General features: G+C 42.6%; 2 protein-coding genes across 3 annotated transcripts in view; both read right to left on the bottom strand.

The window, feature by feature from the left end:
- Window positions 1-798: 798 nt before the first annotated feature.
- On the bottom strand, window positions 799-15,888 carry LOC138961533 (uncharacterized). Of its 2 annotated transcripts, XM_070333188.1 has the most exons (3): window positions 15,726-15,888; window positions 5,711-6,887; window positions 799-5,334 (listed from the first exon to the last, which is right to left on the bottom strand). In XM_070333188.1, exons 2-3 carry the CDS (start codon window positions 5,881-5,883, stop codon window positions 2,865-2,867), a joined length of 2,643 nt encoding a protein of 880 aa, XP_070189289.1. In that variant the 5' UTR covers window positions 5,884-6,887; window positions 15,726-15,888; the 3' UTR covers window positions 799-2,864. The 2 variants fall into 2 exon arrangements, with proteins under 2 accessions (XP_070189289.1, XP_070189290.1); XM_070333189.1 differs by lacking the exon at window positions 15,726-15,888 and having other exon boundaries at window positions 5,711-6,974.
- Window positions 15,889-23,644: 7,756 nt separating this feature from the next.
- LOC138961531 (peptidoglycan recognition protein 1-like) overlaps window positions 23,645-27,483 on the bottom strand; it is a 10,239-nt gene continuing 6,400 nt past the window's right edge. Inside the window, exons 6-7 of the mRNA XM_070333185.1 lie at window positions 25,163-25,271; window positions 23,645-24,063 (exon numbers count right to left, since the gene is read on the bottom strand). Of these exons, the coding sequence (XP_070189286.1) occupies window positions 23,832-24,063; window positions 25,163-25,271 (341 nt within the window). The 3' untranslated portion in view covers window positions 23,645-23,831. The remainder of the gene's footprint in view (window positions 24,064-25,162; window positions 25,272-27,483) is intronic.

Genomic DNA, 27,483 nt, shown 5'->3' with positions numbered 1-27,483 from the left:
ATAAACAGACAAAGACGGACGTGCCCCGGGGGCGGACTAGCCCCGGTCTCCCCTACATATATTGGCTAGTTTTCAGCCCATTTTTTACACACTGTTCCACCTGCAAAACATTTAGAAAGTAGCACGCCCATCGCATAAACATCAATCATGCTCCAAAATGTCTTTGTTTCTAATCATCTGCTGCAAGCAAGATTTCACGATAAGAATTGCTGCCATCGCTTCTAAATCAATAGTAAGCTAAACCGTCCTTGATCTGAGCCGTGCATAGTGCAACTTCGTATCAAGGGAGCTTACTCGTGACAGCCGCCTATAATGCCTGAACAAACAGCGATGAACTAATTGGAGTGTGTTCGGACAGTTTGATGTGTTTTAGATTTATGGCTGGTGGTCGGAAAAAGGTTCTGATACTTGAATCTGGGCGACTTGCTAGACTGAGTACAGATAGATGTGCAGTCAAGCTGACATTCACGCACGCGCGCGCACACATGCACGCGCACATACAAACTGACATGCACGCGGGGACACACCTATACATACACACTCCACGTGCGTCCAAAAAACGCGAATATGCCTAGTGTGCTGAATAGACTTACACATAAATGTGTAAGAAAACATACACGTAAGGAAATGAAACGGACAAAAAGAGTGAAGACAGAAATACAAACAACCCAACAAATAAAATCCTCTCTCTCTTTCTCTCCAACACCCACACAGACACACACACAAACACACACACGTACGCATGATTGAACGGACGCATGTACACGCACATACACATTCACTCCTGAACGCGCAAAGTCATTTGCAATACCAGTCTATAACATGATGTACAAATCTTTGGCAACAGGAACAATTCACATCACAGTTTTGTCAATTTCTGGTTTCGATAAAACCAAGTAAAATAAATAAACGTTACGACAATGTACATGAAAACAGACCCAAAAACTCAAACAAAAGTATTTATGATCACAGGCGAAAGAGACAGTTGTGTGCAAAAACTGTGATTAGAATGCTTCTTATGAATAGTAGGTAGAATTGACTGTCAATAAGCATGTACCGTGACGACAACAACAAAGAAAGCCTAGCATATAACCACGTCATGTCCCAAATAGACACTAGTTTTGGGGACAGAAAAACCAAGTTAGCATAGCATAGCATTGCAACAAAGAAAGGCAGAAAGTGCAAAGAAAGGCCAAAAGTAAAGGAGACAGAAAAAACAAGGCGCGTAAGGCGAAAATACAATATTTAGTCAAGTAGCTGTCGAACTCACAGAATGAAACTGAACGCAACGCAACGCAGCAAGACCGTATACTCGTAGCATCGTCACTCCACCGCCCGTGGCAAAGGCAGTGCCCGTGGAATTGACAAGAAGAGCGGGGTATTCGTTGCGCTGAGAAGGATAGCACGCTTTTCTGTACCTCTCTTCGTTTTAACTTTCTGAGCGTGTTTTTAATCCAAACATATCATATCTATATGTTTTTGGAATCAGGAACCGACAAGGAATAAGATGAAAGTGTTTTTAAATTGATTTCGAAAAAAAAATTTCATAATAATTTTTATATATTTAATTTTCAGAGCTTGCTTTTAATCCAAATATAACATATTTATATGTTTTTGGAATCAGCAAATGATGGAGAATAAGATAAACGTAAATTTGGATCGTTTTATAAATTTTTTTTTTTTTTTTACAATTTTCAGATTTTTAATGACCAAAGACATTAATTAATTTTTAAGCCACCACACTGAAATGCAATACCGAAGTCCGGGCTTCGTCGAAGATTACTTGACCAAAATTTCAACCAATTTGGTTGAAAAATGAGGGCGTGACAGTGCCACCTCAACTTTCACGAAAAGCCGGATATGACGTCATCAAAGACATTTATCAAAAAAATGAAAAAAATGTTCGGGGATTTCATACCCAGGAACTCTCATGTCAAATTTCATAAAGATCGGTCCAGTAGTTTAGTCTGAATCGCTCTACACACACACACAGACAGACAGACAGACAGACAGACACACGCACATATTTTAAACAAGTGCAGCTTGAATGCGTAACTAAAGCGAACAAAGGAAAAGGGCTGTGAACTCTGAGTAACGAACACACTTTTGGAACGTACAAACATAAGCCTAAACAATGCCTGTTTACACGCCCAACAGATACTATGTATCATGCCTTACAACAATAATAACTTTTATTTTTCTCTTACTCTTTCTTCTTTGCGCTCTTGCAGGAACTACTAACACGCGTTTCAGTCGGCGGTAATCTTTCCTTGAATAAAAACACTGCAGCTACGTACTTTAAACACACTTTTCAAAACATGATTTCATTTCCCCCCTCACCAATAGAAGCGACAAACAATCATCGTCAGTTTCAAAAGAAGGATAGATTTTGTGGCAAACAAACACACACATAAACAAACAAACACACACATAAACAAACAAACACACACATAAACAAACAAACACACACATAAACAAACAAACGCACGGGATGGGGCCATAAAACATCAAAACAGGCAAAAACAAGCAACTCCACCACGAAATGAGTCGCATGTCACCTCACGCGGTTCTGCGCTAGGCATAATATAAGTCCGGGGGGTGTCTAGTAACAGTGTGAGGGTCACCATAGTCACAGGCTTATAACTCGAAAAGGTTTTGCTCTTTTCTAAAACGGTTTTCACCACTGGATAGAGAATAAAAAAAACCTCTAAGAAAATGTAAAAATATGAAAATCATGAAAAGGTGACATGCGACTCATTCCGTGGTGGAGGGTCACATATGCATCTCTGTTTGGCCGGGGTTGGAGGGGGGGGGGATAGGGGAAGGGCAGGGGTAGTGGGGAGGGGCATAAAACACCAAAGCATTCAATCAAGAACCAAGTCGGGTTTGGGACAGTAGGGCTCAATCGTTTTGTAAAAATCGTCAATCTTGGCTCTCAGCTCAAGGGGAACAACTCCACTGTCTTGCGCCTTCACGGGCTGGTTGTTCCTCTGCACGAGCTCCTCCAGAACTTTCTTCCGACACGTCCTCGGGAAGATCATCTCGGATCTCGGAATGTTTCCCCGATTCCCGTCCAGACAGACGGGATTTTCGATAGAGATTCGCAACAGGGACCTCTCGCGTCGACCGAGGAGGAAAGGGTCTGCGCGGTATCGTGTTTGCGGCCGGATGTAGTTGTGGATTTTGAACCCCTTGAAGACGGTGTAGTCCGAGTCTCCAGAAGAACTGCCGTCTGATGGGCAGACGTCTTCGCCGTCTCGGTCTGTGAGCATCGTGTGTTCTTGTGGAGGTTCTTGGAGTGTTTTTGGTGCCACCTGCGCGTCTACGGTTTTAGATGGAATTGAGGTCGTTTTCTCTTTGGGTTGTTGTTCTTTGATCAACTGCAAGGTTTTCGTGGCGGTTGAATCCCCATCCGCTTTGTTCGGTTTTGGGATCGATACCTTGCGCTGAGACTGCTGGCCTTCAGAGGACAAGACCTTTGATGATTTGCGAAAGCCTCTGGCACTTGTCAGAGTCCCGTTTCTTGCCCCCTGTGACTGGGCGTCCTTAATGTCAATCACACCGGCCTCTTTTCTGTTTTCCATTCCAGTAGCCTCCGCCTCAATAAGTGGAGTCCCAGAAACCTCGTTCTGGCCAGAGAATTCTACGTCTTCGTCATCGTCAATCCGATTCATTCGGCGGCTGTTCTGATGCTGGCGCAAAGCTTCCAGCTGATCCACAATTTTCATGAAAGAGCCGCGCCTGCGGTCATCGATTGCTGAAAAGCGCCGTGACAGAAAAACGGTTTCCGTTGTCAAACCCAGAGTCTTTTTGGCGGCCTCTGCCCCTCTTCGCCATTTGTCTGCATACCTGTACGACTCAGGACGCGCGCTGTTCTCGTTCTGACTCTCTTGGTGTGTTCTTGGAGTGGGGGCTTGCGATGGTGGTGAAATTGCTGCTGCTGTCGTGGTCGTTGCTGACAGCGGCGTTGTGCTTTGATCCTCCCTGAGGATGGCACTTGAGCCTGATACTTTTCTCTCCTCAACCGGTTGTAGTGTGTGGTTCACTTCTGTCATCGTTGCTGATTTGCTATCGATTTCCGATAAAGTCTTGCTCAATCGTTGCTGTTCTTCTGTTGCTGTTTTGATTTTGTTGTGTGCCTGCGATTCAGCTACTTCCGAGTTCCCGCTTATGTGTGCCGAAAGTGTTTTGCGGTCACTTTGTTTGTCAGTCGCAAGTTTGATTTTAACTCGTTTTCCTGTGGCAGATTTGGTATGTTTTTCACGAGGTGTATGCAGCAGCGCACCTGAGTGACCTGGTGGACTGATTTTATGTTTATCATTGTCCAAACTTACAATCGAAACATGCGTGTCTGTGTTTTCTGTTGGTGTGAATGTTTTTTCCCCAGGTTTTGAGTCCGTCTCTAATTGTTTCGAACTTTCAGCTGCATCTGTACTATTGGAACGATGCGCATTGTATTTCTTCTCTTTGACAGGGAGTGTGTCATTGTTTGTCTGGAGAACCTTGTTTGATAACCCACTTAACTCATCGCTACTTTGTGAATAGTCAAAGAAAACGCTGCCTTTACTCTTTTCTAACAAATCTTTTCCATCAGTATCGCGCATTCGACTTGCCGCAGTGCCTTGCTCAGCATTTACACTGCTCACATTGTTTTTGACAACTCTGGCGTCATCGCTGAAAACGTCACCGTCTCCATCAACACAAGCCGATTTCTTCAATTTGGGTCTGGCACGAACGAAACCTACAGAAGTTTTGGGCCTGTCTTTGTTGACAGAAGCGGACACGGACAATTTCTCACGGGACTGGGACCGCAGTCTCACTCCGGGTGTGCTTCGACCGGTCAGCGGCCGTCTGGGACCAGAACTGGACCGTTGTCTCATGTCACCCACAGAAAACCGACTCTTGGAGCCGTCCCTGTCGCTGGAAGACGAGAAGAAGCAGGAGGAGTTGGCTGTGGAGTTGGATGACACGCTCCGAAGGAAGAGTCGCTTTTCTTGGCCTCGCCCCAGCTGCTCGGCCTCGTTGTAGACAAAGTTGTGGGAGGCGGCGGAGAAGGTGTAGGCCCATGGCTTCTGCAGCCTGCTCAGCGCTTCGTTCTGGAAGGTCAAGGAGCGGGCCAGCTCCAGCGAGGCGTTGTTGTTACGACGCGGAGTTGGCTGCGGAGAACCTCCACCAGCTCCTCCACCTCCTCCTCCGTTCTGCTGCTTCTGGTCATCAACTGCAGAAGAGTCGGCGCTGTCCTCAGACAAGCCCCAGTCTTCAGACTCACAGCTGTCGAAGGAGGACGACCAGACCCCTGAGGTCCTGCTGCTTTTCCTCATGAACTTCTTCCACCTGGAAAAATTAAGGGTACATGTACATACCTGTAGGATGTTGTAACTAGTGTTACTTTTTTTTGCGGGAAGCAGGACAGCTCATAGTCATTTGTCTTGTTTTTGTTAATGCCTGCAAGACCACCAAGCCACATTTTTTCCTACATCACCCTCCCCCCCCCCCCCTCTCCCCCCTTTCGCCTTATGGCCAGTTCTTGCCTCATGTGTGTCTTGGTTTTATGGCTTTGTTTTTCCTTTGCTTCTGTTTTGTCTTTTTTGCAAAACATGCACAGACTGAGTGAGAGAGAGAGAGAGAGAGAGAGAGAGAGAGAGAGAGAGAGAGAGAGAGAGAGAGAGAGAGAGAGAGAGAGAGAGAGAGAGAGGACAAGATTTTTCACCTGAAGATCTCACGCTGGTGGTGGTCATGACAGACCTGCTCCTGATCCCTCAGCTGCCGGACCTTATAACGTAGACTGTGGTCAGCGAAGCGGTTCTTGGAGTAGGCCAGTACCTCACTGTCGCTCAGCGTTTTCTTCCTGTTCACAACGGCCGTTGGCCCGCGGGAAGGCATCGTGGTGTGACCCCAAAGACGGGTGACACTGCTGCAAATGTCTGTGTAAAACAGAACAACTTTGATTGTAGTCGTGTCTAGGGATTGGTTTTGTTGTCAAACGTATTCTTGCTGTTCACAACGGCGGCTGTACCACGGGAAGCCATCTTGGTGTGGCCTCAAAGGCGTTTTGTTGGACAGGTGACACTGCGGGCAATGTCTGTGTCAACCAGAAATGTTTTGATTGGACAGGTGACACTGCGGGCAATGTCTGTGTCAACCAGAAATGTTTTGATTGGACAGGTGACACTGCGGGCAATGTCTGTGTCAACCAGAAATGTTTTGATTGGACAGGTGACACTGCGGGCAATGTCTGTGTCAACCAGAAATGTTTTGATTGGACAGGTGACACTGCGGGCAATGTCTGTGTCAACCAGAAATGTTTTGATTGGACGGGTGACACTGCGGGCAATGTCTGTGTCAACCAGAAATGTTTTGATTGGACAGGTGACACTGCGGGCAATGTCTGTGTCAACCAGAAATGTTTTGATTGGACAGGTGACACTGCGGGTAATGTCTGTGTCAACCAGAAATGTTTTGATTGGACAGGTGACACTGCGGGCAATGTCTGTGTCAACCAGAAATGTTTTGATTGGACAGGTGACACTGCGGGCAATGTCTGTGTCAACCAGAAATGTTTTGATTGTGGTCGTGTCTAGGGGTAGGTTTTGTTGTTCTGCGTATTGTTGCCATTCATCGCGGCCACTGTCCCGCGGGAAGTCATCGTGGTGTGTCCAAGACGTTTTGCTGTTCACTGGGCAGTTCTGTCAACAGCTAAATATACGAATACAGTGTTTGGTTGTTTTTGTGTCCTTGAACTGTTTTTGTGTCCAGCATCACTTCAAAAACAGCTACTGAAGTTGAACACTCTTGCCGGCCACAGTCAAAGTTTCTGAATTCCAAATACCATGCTGTTGTAGTTTGGCGCCTATACAACACCTCAAGCAAGGTCCCACATATGTTGTCTGCAACGAAATACAAAATTAAAACATGTATGTAAGCAGAGGGGGGAATACATTAGAATACGACTGCAGTACCATGTTTATTTTCCCATTTAGATTTTCGGGCCACTGCAATTCTATGGAACTAATTTATCAATCTATTAATGAAACAATCATTTACGAGAGACCATAAGTTCTGAAGAAAATGACAAGTAAAACCAGAGAACCTAAACGGAACCTTTTGTGATCCAACAAAAATGAAGAAATCGTGCGTACGTGTATATTAAACGATTCATTACTGAAGAACTGAAAGAAATTCGACAAAACATTAAAAAACCCATTCCCAACTACTTACATAAACAGGACCGAGAAAGAGCTGAATCTAAGAGAGAGAGAGAGAGAGATTCAGATTCAAAACTTTAATACAAACTGAAAGGGATAAAGGTTTTAGGCGATGCTTAATCTTCCAACCTGTCCCTTTTAGACTTACATGACATTATACATTACAATTATATATTTATATAACATGTTTTAAACAGCCAAACGAATAACTAATTAACTAAGAATTTGTAATCAGGTTAAAACTAACAAAAACACTAGCTATAATAACGTGGTTCATGGATTAATAAAATGATGATTAAGATGTGATGCGGTAACAGTTATGATTTTAAAGTGTAGGGAGAGAATTATTTTTGACAAAGATATTTTCGAACATTTTTTTTAAAAGACAAAAGGGTTTGACATGTTTTACAGTACATTGGAAGTAAATTCCACACAAGCGATCCCCAGTAGGATAAACTAGATTCATACAAATCAATGCGTGGGAGCGGTAGCGTATAACTCAAAAGCCTCGCTCTACCAGGAGGACGCTCAAACAGGTCTTGGATGTAGAAGGTGTTTCATGGTTGTACATTTTGAACATGAAAACACTAGCATTTAAAAAGAACTGCAGTTGTAGCGGAAGAATGTTCAGTTGAGTGTATTTTTCTTGAGTAGTCATATTGGGATCTCGGTTTAATAACTTTACACCTCTCTTGTGAAGTGTGTTTATCTATATATATATACGACTTGTGTGTGTGTGTGTGTGTGTGTGTGTGTGTGTGTGTGTGTGTGTGTGTGTGTGTGTGTGTGTGTGTGTGTGTGTGTGTGTGTTCGCGATGCACGGGCAAAGTTCTCGATGGATCTGCTTCAAATTTGGTGGGCATATTCAGGTAGACGGGTGAGTGGCGCACCTGGTCGATGAGAATTTTCAACACGTGCTCTCAGCACGCAGCGCTGAACCGATTTTGGTTTTTCTGTTCATCTTCCCAGATCCATTCCCAGTAACTCTTCCTTATCTTCTCCAGTGTTTTGCGTTTATCTCCCTTCCTTCGCGTGGCGTCAATCCATATTCCCGTTACTATTTTTAGAAGGTCACTGTCCACAACGCTCAATCCATATTCCCGTTACTATTTTTAGAAGTTTTCCTACGTGTGGCGTCAATCGCGTACGGTGCGCCACTCACCCGGCGAAGTCGGCGTACGGTGCGCCACTCACCCGGCGAAGCCGGATATTCGGCTATACTTCTTCCCGGCGAAGCCGGCTACCCGGCGAAGCGGGTATTCATCTAGTTTTCTATATATGAACATCACTGGCATTGCACCAGACAGTAGATGCATAGCAAATGTGAGAGAGACAGTGTGCGTGGAAAAACATTTTGAGGGCATCCACAGAAACAACGCACCAGAGCTTGTTAAGTGAGAAAAGGTTCCTAGAAACTCGTTTAAATAAAGTTAAGTTCATCATCAATTACAACTCCAAGCATGCACAAGGTGTTGATGGACTTGAGCAATGCTAACTGTACCATGCATAAGATCAAGGCTCAGAGGCTGTCGCTGGTGTTTTTGTCTTGTGGTTATTAACATGCTTTTTGTTTTCTTAGGATGCAGTGCCATTCTGTTACAATTACACCAATCATTGATATTTGCTATACTTTCTTGGAGTACTTTTCTTATGAGAGATCAAATCAAATCAAATCAAATTTTACGAGGGTTGTGACATAAGCAATATAAACGAGCTTCTTTTCAACCAGCCCTCGCCCAGAGAGGGACTATTCTAATCTTAAATACATTATATACAAACGTAAAACAATTACAAAAGATAAGTATGACAGTAAAAAATAAAGAAATAAAAAGGCAGAAAAACTATTCACAGGACTATATACACGTTGTAGGCTATACATACATTCATGCGTTATGAAACACTGATGATTTATGGACAGATTGGGACTCGAACTGATTCCGGGAGAGAATTTCACAAAACACTGCCAGAATAAGCTAAACTTGATTTAAAGAGATCTATCCGCGGAATGGGGACGTTGAATTTTTGGCTTGGTTTGGTTTTAAATTTTGTAATGAAAGCACGTGGTGCATGGCCGGAAAGGATTTTGTGAAGGAGCGAGAGAGAGAGAGAGAGAGAGAGAGAGAGAGAGAGAGAGAGAGAGAGAGAGAGAGAGAGAGACAGAGACAGAGACAGAGACAGAGACAGAGAGAGAGTTGAATTGAATTGAATTGAAATTTATTTTACGAGGGTGACAGAATAAGCAATGTAGCCTATACATGCTTGTTTTCATCCGGCCCTCGCCCATTGAGGGGTAACAAACAAAAAGAAATAAAAGATAAGTTTAACTATAGTACAAATGACATACAGTATTTACCATAATTAACATGTCAAGCAACCAATAAGACATTTTAAGATGCATTAGGATTCTTTAGCAATGCTTGAAAATTATATATAACAGAGAAATATGTGTTTGTGAAAAATCCTTCATGAATTATATATAATCATGTTTTTTCAATATAATCAGAGAGTACAGTTATATTTTGCCAGCTGCTTGATAATATTTCTTATAAGTTTTGTGAAAGAAACAGCATGTAATATTCCTTGAATGATGTTTCATGAATTCGTAATTTAATTATATTTGGAATGGCGTTCCACATAATTGCTCCAGAATATGATAAACTCGACTTGTAAAGGTCAATTCTTGGAGTTGGGGTAATTAATTTGTTACATTTTCTATAATGATTTATTATGAAATTAGAGGCAATGAGTGTAGGTGCATTCCCTGGCATAATTCTATACATCATCACACCTTTGTTATATGCAAATCTATCTTTGATAGGAAGAATTTGCAATCGTTTATAATCAGTCACGGAAAGAGATGTATTTTTTAAAATAATTAATCTAACAGCACGTCTATGTAAACTGCCCAAGTGAGAGAGAGAGAGAGAGAGAGAGAGAGAGAGAGAGAGAGAGAGAGAGAGAGAGAGAGAGAGAGAGAGAGAGAGAGAGAGAGAGAGAGAGAGAGAGAGAGAGAGAGAGAGAGAGAGAGAGAGAGAGTACGGAGCCAAATAACCCAGATATAAATTCAGTTCGCAAATTTTGCCAGGATAAGTTCAACTCTGTAACCATCAGCAGTTTCGTTCGTCTCCAAAGACAGACGTTGCACGAACAAACATCCAGTTCTCTGCTTGTTTGACAACGTCTTAAAGCTTACCTATAAACATGCACTCACACACGTTTATAGTCTTGTAACTTTCTCCACGAACGCAGTTTTACAATTGCAAATCCGATTCAAACGAACATATTAGCACGTGTTACCGCTTGTGTTCAAACAACAACCCCCCGCGGTTTACCTCTCGGCTGAGCACAAACAGCCACAATAAAAAGAAGACAAACTGACTTACAACACAGAGCACAAAAGAAACTTCTGCGAACCACGATTCTTTTATTTAGGCTTTGTATTGATGATCTCTGCAAGAGTGGGTGGGGGTGGGGGTGGGGTGTGTGTGAGTTTGGACTTGCATTTTCTGCTGCAAAAAGTAGACAAAGAAGTACTCACTGAGCCATGTCTTGACAAGCGTGTCTTATTGAGTTACTGCCCTTTCCCCACGCCCTTCGCTCAATCGGATTTGTTCCGTTTGAATGTGCATTGAGCATGCATTTTGTAGGTTGAATGCTCAAAGTCTTGCTCCTTTTGAATTGGCATTGTGCATGGATAGTGTGAATTTAATGGCTCAAAGTCATGTGAAGATTTTTATTTTATTTTTTGGCTTGAGGTCAGGTGTATTAAATAGTGGTTCTATATGTATTTAGCTTGTTTCGTCAGTGTAGAGATAAGTTCTCGAACGAAAAAATCATTGAGGGAGACCTTATGGGTGTGCGTGTGTAGGTGTGTGTGTGTGTGTGTGTGTGTGTGTGTGTGTGTGTGTGTGTGTGTGTATGTGTGTGTGTGTGTGTGTGTGTGTGTGTGTGTGTGTGTGTGCGTGTGTTTGGCCAGGCCATAAGCTGCAGCTGTACTCTACAGTCTCTGGCCAGGCTTTTAAGAAAGTAATTCATCAAACAATTCTAACTGCACAGGAAGCAGTCGAGATGTTTAATTGTTGGTATGTGTCCAAGGGGAGAGATAGCTTCGTCCCATGCTTAAAGTCTGGGCCGATGTGAGTTAGTGAGCAAAACTGTTTCCACGGCAAGGACTGTCACTTTGAATAATTATGCAGCTAGCACAGCTGTCCACAGGGCTTCATTACTGCTAGTTTAGCTGCAGGCTATTTTTAGCACACACCCTTTCCCCACAGCAGAGATTACACAGCAGCTAGAAGCTCTCTGTGTGCTGTGCACTGAGCAGGGCAATCTCCCAGTATAGCGCGGAAGCACTTGGGTATAAGAGGCAAGCGAGCTTAACAGTGTGCTGGCTGCAGCTGCCGGTAGCCAAGCTATTCCCTCTGCTGGGCAATGTTTAACTCACACTAAAACACAAGCTAGGAACAGCCGTGCTAGCTGTATAGGTTTCGAAGATACGCTTGCGGAACTAAGATCCACGTGACTACTTAACCTTGTATGTCCAGCATCTGTCGACCCCTTAAAACTCCATTTCTTACCGCCTTAACCATCATTTCAAGTCAACCACCACAGATCCTTCCAGAGTACTTTGCTTGCCATTAGACCACACCTCCAATTGGACACATACTTCAAATCAACATCCTACCTCCTCCCTGCGCAGCGTATGAATTGTTGTATGAGTTATTAACTTAATAGGGCCTACTGTACCTGACACAAGTGAAATTAATTGAGCCAAACTTTCGGACTCGGCACAGGAACGCTGTTGTTTTTGGTCTGTGTCCAAGTAGACGTATGCTTTAACCAGATAAAACATGTTATATGTCCGTCTGTCTGTTATGTCCTAATGTTGTATCTATATATATATATATATATATATATATGTCTTGTATACTTGCCATTTACACATTTATTATAAATGTTGATGGATGAATGATGATACATTGTAGACGGATGCATGCTATTGATTAAAAGCCCCACAATGATGTGCTTGGCCAAAAAAACACACAAAAAAACAACAACAACATATGGGCAGATATGTGGTGGTTGACACGATCGCGTGTACAGAGAGAAAGGTAGTTGTAACTAAGGTACGCACCGAGCTTCTTCTTCTTCTTCTTCTTCTTCTTCTGCGTGAATGGAATCAAAAAACAAGAAAGGTAAGTAGTTGGAACGTTTGTTATTGACAAAACAATACGTTACAGTCACAGATATTTCGACCCAGCACCTCTTGCGAGCTAAGACCTTTTTTGTTTAATTTATATGTGTTTATAACGTATTGTTTTGTCAGTAACAAACGTTCCAACAACTTACCTTTCTTGTTTTTTGATTCTGAAGTTTGCAACGTTGGCAGTCTCTTTGTTTTTGGATCCGCGTCAGTTAATGGGTTCCAATTCCCACGTACACTCGTGTTTTGCGCGAGCGGGTTTTTCCCTGTATGACCGTTTCTGTGCGTTTTCCTGTTTCTATAAGCCACAGAACTCTGACATGAATTACATGATTTTTAGTGTGCGTGCCTTGTCTTGTAGCTGCAAGGTCACACATAATACAGGGTGACCCAAAAAAAAGAGTACCCAAACAAAACGTCATAAATTGACCAAAAATAAAACAATCTTCATAAAATTTATTTACACACACAAGTAGCCTCTGCATGATTTGCACAGAAAATTTTAGCGTTCTAGCTTGTCTTTCAGGAAAGTTATGCTCATTCTACAGAACATGCTCCAAATGGCCTCCGCGCCGCTGCAGGCAAACTTGAACTCGCCGCGCAAAGTTATCAATCACCCGCACACACTCCCGTTGCGAGATTCCGCGAATGGTTGTTGTGATGGCTCTCTTGAGTTCTGGGATTGTCTGTGGGTTGTTCCTGTAGACGTTGTCTTTCAGGAACCCCCAAAGATAGAAATCTGGGGGATTTAAATCCGGAGAAGGCCATTTGGAGCATGTTCTGTAGAATGAGCATAACTTTCCTGAAAGACAAGCTAGAACGCTAAAATTGTCTGTGCAAATCATGCAGAGGCTACTTGTGTGTGTAAATAAATTTTATGAAGATTGCTTTATTTTTGTTCAATTTAAGACGTTTTGTTTGGGTACTCTTTTTTTTGGGTCACCCTGTATAAGGCACTAACAGGTCTGCACATAAGTTGAACTGGAAGATAAGAATACAATCCACCCTTAACCCACTAGGCGCCGCGGGGATTCGAACCCCGAACCTTCCACACGAAAGGCCGAAGTCTTAACCACTTTGCCATTGCGCCCGTCTTTCTCAGGTCAAATCTTCTCATACGAGACACGCTATGGTTACTGATTTGCCGTATAGGATTTCCTTCATTGAGCCTGAAGTTGAGTTCGCTAAAACTTCCTGAAGTCTTCTTACCGAAAATTCAGGGCCAAAGCTTTGTGTCGAGCGAGCTTCGTCAAGTCTTCTTACCAAAAATTCAGGGCCAAAGCTTTGTGTCGAGCGAGCTTCGTCAAGTCTTCTTACCAAAAATTCAGGGCCAAAGCTTTGTGTCGAGCGAGCTTCGTCAAGTCTTCTTACCAAAAATTCAGGGCCAAAGCTTTGTGTCGAGCGAGCTTCGTCAAGTCTTCTTACCAAAAATTCAGGGCCAAAGCTTTGTGTCGAGCGAGCTTCGTCAAGTCGATAAATATCACACTTAAAACCGAACATCCGTCTCCAGGATACCAAGACTTGTTGTTGTAGAAGGCCACAGAGCTAAATTTAGCGTTGCCAGCACGAGAAACTAGAGTTACATCTGCCGCGCGCCGAAGTTGGCCTTCAAAAGGTATCTGAACTGGGGTAATTGCATCGAAATCACCTACAACACAGACGCCGCTTTATACCACACACACGTGGCTTCCTTACTCCCCGTTGAACTGAAAAGGGTCATCTGTAAGTATAAAGTGTTGGGAGGCCAAATGAACTAAGGTCAAGTGCCAAAGGAACAGGGAAGCTTGTAGTTTGGGGTTAACAATGGGTTGTTATGCTTCTTACTCAGGCTGTGTGGTCAGTCGCAGCTTACCAATTTCACTGTTAACTTTGTGTGGCACAGAGTTGACTTAACTGACCAACACTTCGGTCTGAATGAAGCGGACATTAGTTAAAGCAGGTGCTAGACTGCGTAAAGCGGTCTTCATTTGGCCGGTTTTTAACCGTTTTACAGCAGACGTCTGAACTATTTTTTGTCAGTGCAAAATGTTGCCGACTTTTCTCCGATTTTCCCTCGCAAAAATCTGAGCGACGTTTAGCTGATAAGTCGTCTGTGTGACACCGCTCACACAAGTGCGATTCCGTTCGCTGATAGACTTTCATTTGTCAAATGTGTGTGTGTGTGTGTGTGTGTGTGTGTGTGTGTGTGTGTGTGTGTGTGTGTGTGTGTTTGTTTGTGTGTGTGTGGTGTTTTATTGCTAGAAAGTTACAAACATTTAAACGCCTGTCACGAATCGGCAGGTTTATGTTTTTAAATGCCTAGTTAGCTGTCACGAACTAATCGTTTATTTTTGTTAAAGGTAGTCGTCTATATTATTGCTTTTTTTCAATAATCTTATGGTTAGATTTCGCTAAAAAGTTATGTCAGATGATGAATGAACCATGGGGAAAAAAGTTATAGAAAAAATAATATATGTAAAAAAAATTTATTTTGGGGTAGCGTGACTCACGCTTCCAATATTTTGTTTTATGTTTGCTGAGAACATGTGCTTTGCCTAAAAATACTGACCAATCAAATTCATGTCACTATGCTTATAGCCACGTCCAAACAAGTGCAGCAACAGTTTGACACTGGAGCGCTGTCCACGCTTTTTTTTAAACGCACGAAATGAACGGGATTTGAGAGGAGTTTTGCGCTTGGCATTTTCCAAATAAGGATATCCTACTATGAGTACTACGCTGGAATACTACAATGAATTTTCAAACGGCTACACTGGCTTCGTCTTTCCTGATCGAAAGGGGGTGCATTGTTGATATTTGTAGATAATAGACTCTGCATTTTAATGGTCAAATGGCGATTTCGGTATAAAAATGTAGACAAGGACCTTTAAACAGTTAGAAGAATTTTAACGCCTGTCAGCTGGAGCTGCAAAACTGGTGTTTGTGTAACTTTGTATCAAACTCCCGCATTTTCACAAAACACACACACACAAAAACACCCCCCCCCCCCACGCCCACACCCCCCCCCCCCCTCTCACACACACACACAGAAAATCCAAGAGCGCGATATTTTTGTTTTGTTAGGTTGATTCGTTACGAGTTTTAGTTGCCTTGACTCTTCTTCTCAACAACAAAGTCTGAAGCCTGTATTGATTGGGCGAAGCCGATATCGCAAAGTCGACTTTACGAAGCTCGCTACACTAAGCTTCGCCAGTGAATTATTTGTAAAAAAAAGTTCGCGAAGTCAACTTCAAGCTCAATTATTGACATATATATATATGCTTAACAGCGTGAAATCAAATCGCACACATGTAAATGCATATGCATTTCTAACTTACCTGTTAGTTATCAGAAACAGTCCAAACTTGTAGATTTTCACTTTCACATGTTTGCAGATGTTCATGAATAGCAGCTACACCACTGTTCCTCCTTTGGCCAAGTTCTGGAGTAATAAGGTAAAGATGAACGGGGCTGAGCCGCTATTGCGCGGGTCCGCTATTGCGCGGGGCCGCTATTGCGCGAATCTAACCCTAACCCTAACCCTAACCCTAAAGATTCGCGCAATAGCGGCCCCGCGCAATAGCGGGCCGACCCCAGATGAACTCCTCCTGTTAGACGACATTACTTTTAACTTTCTCTGACGAGCTTTATTCATCGACTTATCGCCAGCACAGTGCCAGGAAATTCAAACTGTCACGAATAGAGAATCACGACGAATGACCAAAATTCCTAAGGATTTAGCATCGAAGAACGAATCAGAGATAGAACGAACTTTATTGGCCGTTCTTTGACTAAGTAAATTGTCCTTGTATTCGGTAAGCTGTACCAGCCGCGCGAAATAGACTTCCCTCGGAGAATTAGTTCCCAGGGGAACGATAGAAAAACTTCACAGATTATCCGCACACCTACAAGACTGGAAGAATGAGCTGGACTCCATAAAGATTATCCCCCAAAGAAAGAAAGCACAGAGAGAACGACCGCTGCACGTTAGCCTCCAAGAATCACAACACAATGGAAACACAAAGCTGGGAGGGACTGTCACCAAGTCAGGGGACCGGACAACGCAAATATCCTCCCCCTCCCCCCCACCCCCGTCCTTAAATCCCCCCTGCGCGTGCCTTGGCCGGTGGGCCATACCGCTGCCTTGGGTTTTGTGCGCTGTGCCGTATGAGTACCAGTGCTACTGTTCCGTTCTTGTGCTGCCAGATTGTCCCCACAGAGTGGTCTGACCTAGCCCCGTAGGCCGGTGAGATTCTCTGGCACCAGAGGTGAAGGTGTTTTGGGAAGCTTTACTGTTGAGGAGCTATGGGACGGTTATTAATTTTGAAGATGTCTAGTTATGTTTACTTCTGCTGTTCCTTATTCCGTGGCGACATATTGTACCTACAAGGAGTTAGTGACATAGCCCCGTCACGGTAACATTTTCTGTCACCAAAGGGGAGGGGGGTGGGGGTTTCCATGTTATATGAGTTACATTATATGAGAAATATCATTCAGTTTAAGTCACCGTTTCGACGGCTGAAAGTGAATCATGCCGTCAAAAAACGCCATTTTTGAGGGTAGGCGTGGTCACGGACCTGTGACGTCATACCCAAATATTGCTCAGATTCCAGAAACACATTTTTGAGCAGAAGAAAGACTGATCTTCAAATACACGTATATTTCTGACCAAGAAACTGCTGTTTAACATCTGAGCTATACCACTGAAAAAATATCCTTAACTTTTTGTGCTCAGTGTATGAGATGATTATCAATTTTTGCCAAGAAGTCATTGCCCCATGTCATGTGACATGTACTTCTTCTAGAGGTAAAGGATTTCAAAGAGATTAACTGTTCATGAGTTATGCGAACATTTTGAATTTCGGAAAAGTTATCTGCTTTGTTTACTGGTTGTTTATTCTTGTGGTGTCAGATTTTCTTCGGGGTGCATGACGATACCTCGGAGACCTGTGAGATTTTCTACCTCAAGTAGTGAAGGGTGGTCAGGGATATTGCTGTGGATGACGTATTAGACGATAATGAATTTCTGGGGCGTTATCTGTTTGAATTACAGCGAAGCTCTGATGAGCATAAATTTGCGCGAGCTGGGCCAAATGTAAGTGTGACAGTTTTGGGTCTAACGAAAATAACGTGCCAAGAGCCTTGAGCACGGTGTTACCCGTCTGTCTGCCTGTCTGGCTTTTTGTGTGGGTTTGATTTTATCTAGATCTTAGTTTAGAACTCCATTAAAAATCGTTAACAATATGTTGCATATATCTCGAATCTTTCATAAACTGCAAACTAATGACCAATGATGTTTCGTAGTTCCTCCGATTTCATATTATGTTCAGTGTATGCATGGAAAATCATTGCAGCCGGAATAAGTAAAGTTATTTAGGTGGGGAAACAATCAGTTTAGTGTTTCACGTGTGCAATCAAATGCCACACACCAGGACCAGCCTTGTTCTGCAAACTTTAGCAGTTCTCTTTTCACTCTGGTTCCGACACCGTACCCTTCCCCCATCTTTATATTTCAAGAGGCTGTGCTCCTTACGCTTAACAAAATTGCCAACACTTTGAGGACATTTCCCCAAATTTGCCTGTGAAAATAATTGAAGCAACAATTACAACCCCTACAAAACAGAACGCACACACTCTGAACTTGTGGCCAGGCTGTGCTATGTGAACAAATCTGAACCCCCTTAATAGATGATTTTTTTTGTGAAAGAGTAAGTACCCTTGCTTTTGCTCGGACAAATATTAATAGAGCTTCCTTCCTGTAAGGCACATGTCAATATTTGTCCGAGGAAAAGCAAGGGTACTCACTCTGTCACAAGCGATACAAGCCGGAATTCGTCCATTCTCAAGTCAAACCACTGCCGCCTCTTTTCACCCCTACACGGCTAGGCTGTTTCGACAACCCACGGAAAATCAAGTGCGGATCAGCGGAGCGAAGTCCCCTGCACTCGAGGTGAGCCAGAAACAAACCCAGATTAGACGCGTAACTTGTCATATCTGTCTAACACCTTGTCCCCCCCGAGTCCCAGGCCACAATCGAATTATCGATCTCATTTTTATTGGAGAGTGCCTGGACAGGTGATAGATAGTTTGAGCCCTCCCTGTCAGCCGTAGGTTTTGTTTGCGCGTCGCTGAAGAACCGAGAAGTGTGCGTGATCAAAGTGTTTGGGGCATGAAAGTGTAAGATTGTGATGTCATTGTCAAATGTCGTAAAACGTACGGACAATGGGTTTCTTGTCCTTACCCCCCCCCCCCCCCCCCACGCCTTCCCCACAAACACCCATACGTAGACAAACAGACGGACAGACGGAGATCAACTACCTGCTGAACAACTCTTTTCCTAACTTGAAAAAGTTTTTGCTGTACCAGATTTAAGTTTATTCATAAAACTACATCCTCTTATGTCACTAACTTACATATATATATATATATATGTTCAATCATGAAAAAAGAGCCTTTTTTCATTCATCTTCCTCGCCCTTCTTTGTCCACACACACACACACACACACACACACACACACACACACACATTCTTCCCCAATAATAAAACAAACTAGTATGGAGCACATAGACTTTGGTGAAGTGGACAGTTTTTATTGTTTTATTTTTTAACGTATTTTTCTTGCAGGAAATTACGGAAATCATGAAGCATTTGTTTTGAATTATTTTTGACATTTTATGAAAATCTGTTTCCAAGTGCTATTCTTTTTAAAATTCTGAATGTAACCACAAACAAGCAAGCGAACACTTTACTTCTAAAAAATGGACTTAATTTCTTTTAAATTTTTAACCTCAATAACGAATGCAGTCTGGATGTTATCCTCTTTATGGACAAATTTGGTTCTTTTATTCATATTTTTGTTAACCCGTTGGTCCGTTTATACTATCTCACTATTTAATCAGATTTAATTACGCTATGTGAAAGAAGGCATATGAAATTACACTGACACACAGCAGAGCCACTGCTGTACGACGCTCTTTGAAGGTATTATAATGCCACGTTATCTGTGCAGACACGCAAACATTAGACTTCCTTGTGTTTTCTCATGAAGAAAATGACATTCTGGTTCATTTATCTTGACATAATCCCTGCATGTTTGATTTTAATCTGGTGTGAAGTCAGTGCAAATAAAGTTTCCATCGGTGTTTTTTTTTTTTACCTCGTTATTATTTTTCGTGCCTTATCTTCATTAGACCGACGAGAGAATGCACTTCGTAGGCTGCACAATAATGTTCCTGCATTTTTTTCTCTCCAAATAGGGTGTGTCGACGTCTTAGTTTCAGGTTCATTGACACTACTAAAAGTACACTGTATAAGGAAACACTATATTTTTAAGTTCATGACGAACATTCTTTTCATATTCTTCTGCGTTTTCTTCGCCATATCAGACTAAGAGACGATAAAAAAAATAATGACCAATCAACCAACCATCTCGTCGCCATACTACTGGAAAGTTTATATGACGTAGCCTGCAGTTCATGTTCAAACATCAAAACAGGGCAGGGCACACAAATCTTGAGAGCTTTCGAACATAGGCGTGTATTCTTTTCGCTGACCGTTCTGTTGCAATAGTCGGCTTTGATGGCGGAAAATCCATTACGACAAATGTCCAGGCACTATTAAAACATATATATATCTATCCTTACCTCTCTATCCTTTTTTTTCTCGAAGATATGGCAACAACCTGCTCTAGAGAGAGAGAGAGCGTGAAAAAGTTAGTTTCTTTGCCCGTTTCAACAGGAAACTTGCCTGTTATACGCACTTCTTGTACTCAGGTAAAACAAACACATCTCGTTTACTTGTAAGAACTGAACCAGACCTAAGTTTCTCACCTCTGTATGACAGGTGTAAATAACGATATTTATGAGTTGGGCAGCTTGATGACGACAACGCCGATTCCTCAATCAGTACACAAGAACGAGTACAAATCCCTCAATGATAAAGGTGCTCCAAAATAATGTTGAAACTATATTCAAATTCTGAGCAGTTTTACAGTTTTTTTTCTGTCTTACATTCATACTCGAAACACAGTTTCATTTGCTGTTCCCCTTGAAAGATATTTGAGACACGGGGTTGGGGCATGGATACCGTCTCTGGGTCTGCACATAAAGTCGACCCGTGTCCGTCCCGGCCCGGATTCGAACCCGCGACATTAGGATCGCAAATCCAATGCTCAACCACCTGAGCTACCCGGGCCCTGGGTTGCTGTTAATCCATTCAACAACCTTTTTAAACAGATTTATTGTGGTGAATATGATCGCCTAAGCTCGGGAAGAAACATACCTTTAATCCTGCCTGCAAATATTTATAACTTCGCTGCGGGACTGTTTTCCTTTCTTATTTCACAGTCAGGGATCTTTTCTTCGCTTGGTTGGTCACACACAGCCTTTTTGGTGTGAGTGTACTGTATTATGACACAGTCACTTTTTGTGGGGTACTCGAAATTGTTGTTTCTGTTTGCGGGGCGCGATAATCAACTCTGTGTGCAAATGGACCCTTTGTTGTCCGCACTTTACGCGGCTTCGAACTGGCGGGGATATAGCTCAGTTGGTAGCGCGCTGGATTTGTATTCAGTTAGCCGCTGTCAGCGTGAGTTCGATCCCAGGTTCGGCGGAAATTTATTTCAGAGTCAACTTTGTGTGCAGACTCTCTTCGGTGTCCGAACTCCCCCCCGTGTACACTACATTGGGTGTGCACGTTAAAGATCCCACGATTGACAAAAGGGTCTTTCCTGGCAAAATTGCTTAGGCACAGTTAATAATTGTCTACCTATACCCGTGTGACTTGGAATAATAGGCCGTGAAAGGTAAATATGCGCCGAAATGGCTGCAATTACTGGCCGTATAAAATTTCATCTCACACGGCATCACTGCAGAGCGCCTAGAACTGTACCCACGGAATATGCGCGATATAAGCCTCATTGATTGATGAAGTGTGATAATTTGTCTTTACTTATGGTTTGTTGGTTATGTAATGGGTTGCTTGGTGACGTCATGATTTGTTTTCTCCGTCTTTCTTTCCCTTTTACGTGTTTTTGCTTGTTCGAAACTGTTTTCACTATGCACTTAATACAGGGCCGGACTACCGGGGGGGTTATGGGGGTTGCGCAACCCCCCCCCCCCCCTAGCCTAAACATGTACCTTACTTACTTATTTAATTTTTTTTATTATTGCTTATTTTATGCCGTTTCATGCAAGGAGCGACCATTTTCCTATCTCAGAATATGACCTACCCGTCAGCTTCAGGGGGCTTCGCCCCCTGACCCCCACAACGAGGGGGGGTGGGTGGGTTCTCGGGTTTCCAAACCCCCTCCCCCAGCCAAAAAATAAAAATATTGAATGAGGTATGCATTTCTTTATTTTACATTGAGTTTCAATTTTTGGGGTATTAATCAGTGACAAAATCTGCTGCCTGAAACTGGTAATGATCATCCTCAGAATGCACCAGATTGCACCATTTTGCATCCTTTTTTTCAAAATTTTCCGGGGGGGCATGCCCCCGGACCCCCCTAGCAAGCTAGGCGCTTCGCGCCGTCGGCTCGGCGCTTCGCGCCTTCACACCCATATCTTCACAATATACTTTTGAAAAAAACCAGTCATAAAATGAACTGATCCGCCCCTGCCGCCAGGGGGAACATCCCCCTGGGCCACCACTGGCAACCCCCCCCCCCTCTTCGCCTAGTCCGGCCCTGTAATAATAATGTTTCATGTTTGTTTGTACGAATATTTGTGTTTGGTTGGTTGGTAAGTTGTTTGTTAGTTTTTGCGTTTGTTTGTTTGTGTGTTTGTTTGTGTGGTTTTGTTTTACTTGATTGTTATTTTGACATTTATGAGACGTATTATCATTAAATTAGTCCCTCTCATGGGCTAGGGCTGGATGTAAAAAAAGCACCTGTTTGCTTATGCCATTACCCTCGTTAAGAAAGAATTTGTCGTTGTCTTGTCTTGACCGTGACAAAGACGTTTCATTTTCTAAGTTTTTTCAGAAGTCTTTGTTCTCATAAAAAGGAAGCAGAGTGTAAAAATATAACAGTGACCAATTCTGTTTATTTTGTCAAAATAAAGGCGATACTAATTTTATACGCTAGTCCAAGTGTTGAAAAGTTTTTCTCTTCAGATTTACTCTGCGCGGCCGTGCATATCAGAACTGTAAATCATCAGAAAAAAATGAAACGTGTCGGTCCTAACAAAGATGTACAAGTCGAAGACAACATGTTTACAAAAGTGATATTTTAGTGTGTGTATATATATATATGTGTGCCATCAGTACCACCTGACCACTGATGAGACACAATAGTGTCGAAACACGTGTCTGGTCTAGGTACAAATACAATGGTCCTCCTCAGGACTAGATTACCTTGCGATACGTCCCCCACAAAGGGACTTTGCTCTGTAAATCTCGGTCCCCCTTGAGGAGGGTTTGATGCTCCCAATAGGCTGTCTGTGAAGGGATACTTATTTCTCTCTCTATCTCTGCTAAGAGATTTTAACAAATCTCGGAAGAAAGTCTCTGCTGACTTTCAATTGTTTCTTTCACAATTTCTGATGTTTTATATATATATATATATATATATGTGTGTGTGTGTGTGTGTGTGTGTGTGTGTGTGTGTGTGTATGAGAGAGAGAGAGAGAGAGAGAGAGAGAGAGAGAGAGAGAGAGAGAGAGAGAGAGAGAGAGAGAGAGAGAGAGAGAGAGAGAGCGCACTTTCATTTTAGATACTTGTGGTGCTCATTTCCTGACACATTTCACGTTGTTTCGATTTCAATCGTCGCTTTATTTCATGAACACACGAACGAAAACACTGATAAAAGACGAGCGTCGGCAGGATATACGCAAATCTCTTTTCTCTCAGTCATGAAAGATGTGTTCCCGAAACCAACTTACTGGACCCTACTACACCTATGCAGTAAATGTACTACCATGTACTTTACCCCTGTAACGTAACCATAGCAACCCTTGAGCTAATTATTCATGGCCTTGGAGATCGAATCTTTTAAATGTGTGGAATCTATATTGAAAGCTAACATCAGACTCTGATATTACTAAAATGACTGATAGTGAGTGAGGCTGTTGTCTATTTACCTACTTTTTGATGCTGATTTTGACTGACAATAGCACTAAACACTTTAGCCTTGACTGAAATTTAAAGAAATTTAGGGGGAAAAAATCATGTCTGCTACTGCCTTGCCAAAAATCAAACATAAAAAGCAAGAAGTAACAAATTCACACGCATTCAACTGACAGTAGTCGCTGGGTTAATGAAATTTACTGCTTTTATTATTAAGACTGCCGGACAAGGTACCGTGTCGGATGCTTAAGAAACAGTACCAGGCGTGCAAGCAGTCCAACCCTGTATGATCGAGTACAGCATGTGTCGTGCTGGCGCCTCTGGCCTGTCGGTGTCCATACAGCTTGAAGTTGCCGGACACCTTGCCCTGTCGGACGCTTAAGGCGCAGTGCCGGATGTGTAACGATTCCAGCCTTGTATGATCGAGTACAGCGTGTTTCCTGGACAGGTCGTGCTGGCGGCTCTGGCCTGTCGGTGTCCGTACAGCTTGTAGTTGCTGGACACCTTGCCCTGTCGGACGCCGCAAGCGATGAGATTCTGCGCTGCTCTCAGAGCGCTTGAGGTTGGTGACTGGTTCGTGAAGTTTCCCAGGAACGAGATTGCAACAGCCCTGAAAAATGGTAGTGATGAATATTACTGGGGGGTTTTAAGCGCCAGAAGTGGTAGAACAAAATTCTGGTCCTCAGTTAATCGTTTCAAAAATGGTTTTATCATCTAGAGGTACTTTGGATATCATAGAATCGTTGTATCATGTTCATCTTGTCAATTCTGTCTTCTCAAGCTTTTCAGTTGACCGTCAGTTTTTGTGGCATTAACTCCTTGGCTTCCACAAAACGTATGAGGTTTGGAATGATGAAAAAAAATCAACTCTCACAAGGGAAACAACCGCTGTGTATTGCCTTTGAAGTGCAGCAAGGCGATTGCTTTCCATGGAGACCATTTTGGAACGATTTTGGTATGATTTTTCATTAATTGTTTAACTAAATTCTTCCGGCCCCCAAGGGGCTAATAGCATGTAGAGATATGTTGGTTGATTGTCGTTTTTTTTAATGTCCCTTCTCTTATTTGGCTATTCGGGACTGATTCAATTTTGTGTCGTTTCTCAATTGACGATTTTTGGAAATAAATCCGTCGGGTTTGTATGGATTGTGGAAGAGTGACATTTTCTTGCAAAGCTTCGTACAAATACTGGAGGGGCCAATCACTAGCGAGAGGTGAGGTGTGTGTGTTTCCGCGTGCTTTCGACAGACCCCTCGCTGGTGATTAACCCCTCCAAAATGTGTACGAGGTTTTGTAAGAAAAGATCACTCTCCCGCAAACCCTGCGGAGTTATGTTCGGAATTCGTCCATTTTCACGGTGGTCTCCGTGTTTGTGTATCACAGTAAGGTGGAAAAGGTTATAAAAAAAAAAAAAAATCAGTGGAGGCATATTTATATAAGGCCCCCCCCCCCAAAAAAAAAAAGTCTGTTTACGGTAACCCGACCGACCCTATTTTTTTCGCGCGACCCTAGACTTTTTTTTGGCATTTGGGAAAAAAAAAAAAAATCTTTTGTTTTTTTTTGCAAAATAACGTAAAAATATGGTTTTTTGGAAGAAAAAAAAATCCCGACCTACCGACCCTATTTTTTGGGCCTATGTTACCGTAAACAGACCTATTTTTTGTGGCCTAAGTGAGATGTATGTGCAAGGTGTGGCCGTGCCCACCTACCTGTTATTGTATAGCTTGCCGGTGTGTCCCCCCTCTCTGTCCCAGCCACGCCCCTCGTAGATCTTGCCATCCCCTCCTACTAGGAAATTGTAGCCTATGTCTACGTAGTCTGCAAAGTCACAAACATGATGCCAATCATTTTTATTTTATCCGTCCTCTTTCTAAACTTGGCCAAAAAATTATTGCAACAAATTTCAAACCCAAATTAAAGCATTAATCCCCGTGTCATTTCATTAAAACTGTATATGCCAGTTAAGACCGTTCACTTAACCTCCAGGATCACCTTATTTCTTTTACAGACATCACGTGACCGCCGCTCAAGTAAGGGTACCCTCAAAATCGACAAGACAAAAACGGAAGAGCCGAATGAAAAATTTACAAGAAATCACAATAGGCAAAACTTTGCAACTTTGACATACGAGAAGAAAGTCAAACCAATTATCTACCCTGAATAGATTGTTTTGTTTTGCTACCTTGCGTATTTCGCGTGCTATGCTATTCCTATTGATGCAGGTATCGATCGCAAGAGCGGTCAAAAACGGGACTTTTTGCGTCATTTTTTAGGGGTATCATGACAAAAAAGTCTGCACTTTAGCAATGATTTGGTGGATTGCTTTGAAACTTTCGGAATATTTTACCAACATACTAGAGATACTTCGAGCGAAATTATGGATTGTTACAGGTGTTTGTTAAAATGTTATGCAATTTTTCAAAGGAAGATTTTAATCTCGTCATAGGATTGTTCCCTTGGGTCCAAAAAATTTATGACTTTGCATGTCTTTAGAAAAATGATTGATACACACACTGCTAAAGTTTTATGTGCGTGTAAGCACTGACGCAAATTTGCTGGGCCTGTAAACACACTACATATTTAAGCGATGATTCTGGTGCCACAGCGATGCCCAGCCAAGCGTGACCGTAGCATGTTTTAAGAGGCACCCAGCGATAACAGCAAAAGCGCGAAACAGCGTGAACGTTCCATTTTTTTCTCATATGTTTGCATGACTAGCAAATTAACGCCAGCGGCTACACGCAAATGAAACTTAGACTGACAGAATCTGTATCAATCATTTATCTGTGGATATACAAAGTCATGAATTTTTTGAAGACAAGTGAACAATCCTATGACAAGTTTAACAACATTTTCCGAAACATTGCGTCACATCTGGATAAACAACCGTAACGGCCCAAACTTTCGCACGAAGTATCTCTAGTATATTGGTAAAATATTCCGAAAGTTTCACAGAAATCCACCAAGTCATTGCTAAAATGTAGCGCTTTTTGACATGATACCCATAAAAATTGACGTAAAACGTTCCGTTTTTGACCGCTCTTGCGATCGACACCTGCATCAGTAGGAATAGCATAGCACGCGAAATACGCAAGGTAGCAAAACAAAGCAATCTGTTCAGGGTAGATAATTGGTTTGACTTTCTTCTCGTATGTCAAAGTTGCACAGATTTGCCTATTGTGATTTCTTGTCAATTTTTCATTCGGGTCTTCCGTTTTTGTTTGGTCGATTTTGAGGGTACCCTTACTTGAGCGGCGGTCACGTGATCCCTGTAAAAGAAATATTTAATCCATAAGGTGATCCTGAATGTTAAGTGAACGGTCTTAACTGGCATATACAATTAATTAAATGACACAGGAATTAATGCTTTAATTTGGGTTTGAAATTTGTTGCAATAATTTTTTGCCCAACTTTAGTTTAGCAAAACCTGCCGTGCAATTGGATGTCCACAAGTTGTGTTTGAAACTGTCATTGTATTGATATAATGTGTTGGAGCTTCTCTTTGTCTTGTATGGTTGATTTCAATGGTTTTTATTCTCTCAGGTGCCTGGGGTTAGGTTCCGCATAACGTAACTCTATCACTGGCCGTTGTTGTCTTTGTTCAGAGCGGTCAGCGCTCAATTCCCTTTGTTTCTTACAGCGTGTAGTCATCAATCAACTTTGAGTACAAGTGTCTGGTCTCTGCCTTATACACCCTTGCCCAATGTTACCAATACTAGACACGATGAGTACGGCTGGATATAATCAGGGGGATATATCTTGTTCACGTGGACGTTACTTGCTTACACACGTTCTCTCTCTCTCTCTCTCTCTCTCTCTCTCTCTCTCTCTCTCTCTCTCTCTCTCTCTCTCTCTCTCTCTCTTTCTCTCTCTTTCTCTCTCTCTCTCTCTCTCTCTCTCTGAATTTCTGTTCAATCTACAATGGTATTACTGTATGTCATCCACTCTCTAACCCAGTTAGGATTAGAACGTGCGGTGTTTTTGTGAGTGTGTTTGCGTATGTGTGTGTGTGTATGTGTTGGTGTGTGTG

The sequence above is a fragment of the Littorina saxatilis genome, linkage group LG3, assembly GCF_037325665.1.
Source record: "Littorina saxatilis isolate snail1 linkage group LG3, US_GU_Lsax_2.0, whole genome shotgun sequence".
Lineage (NCBI taxonomy): Eukaryota > Metazoa > Mollusca > Gastropoda > Littorinimorpha > Littorinidae > Littorina > Littorina saxatilis.
The sequence above is the reverse complement of the archived record's forward strand: the minus strand, read 5'-3'. Positions and strand labels throughout refer to the sequence as shown.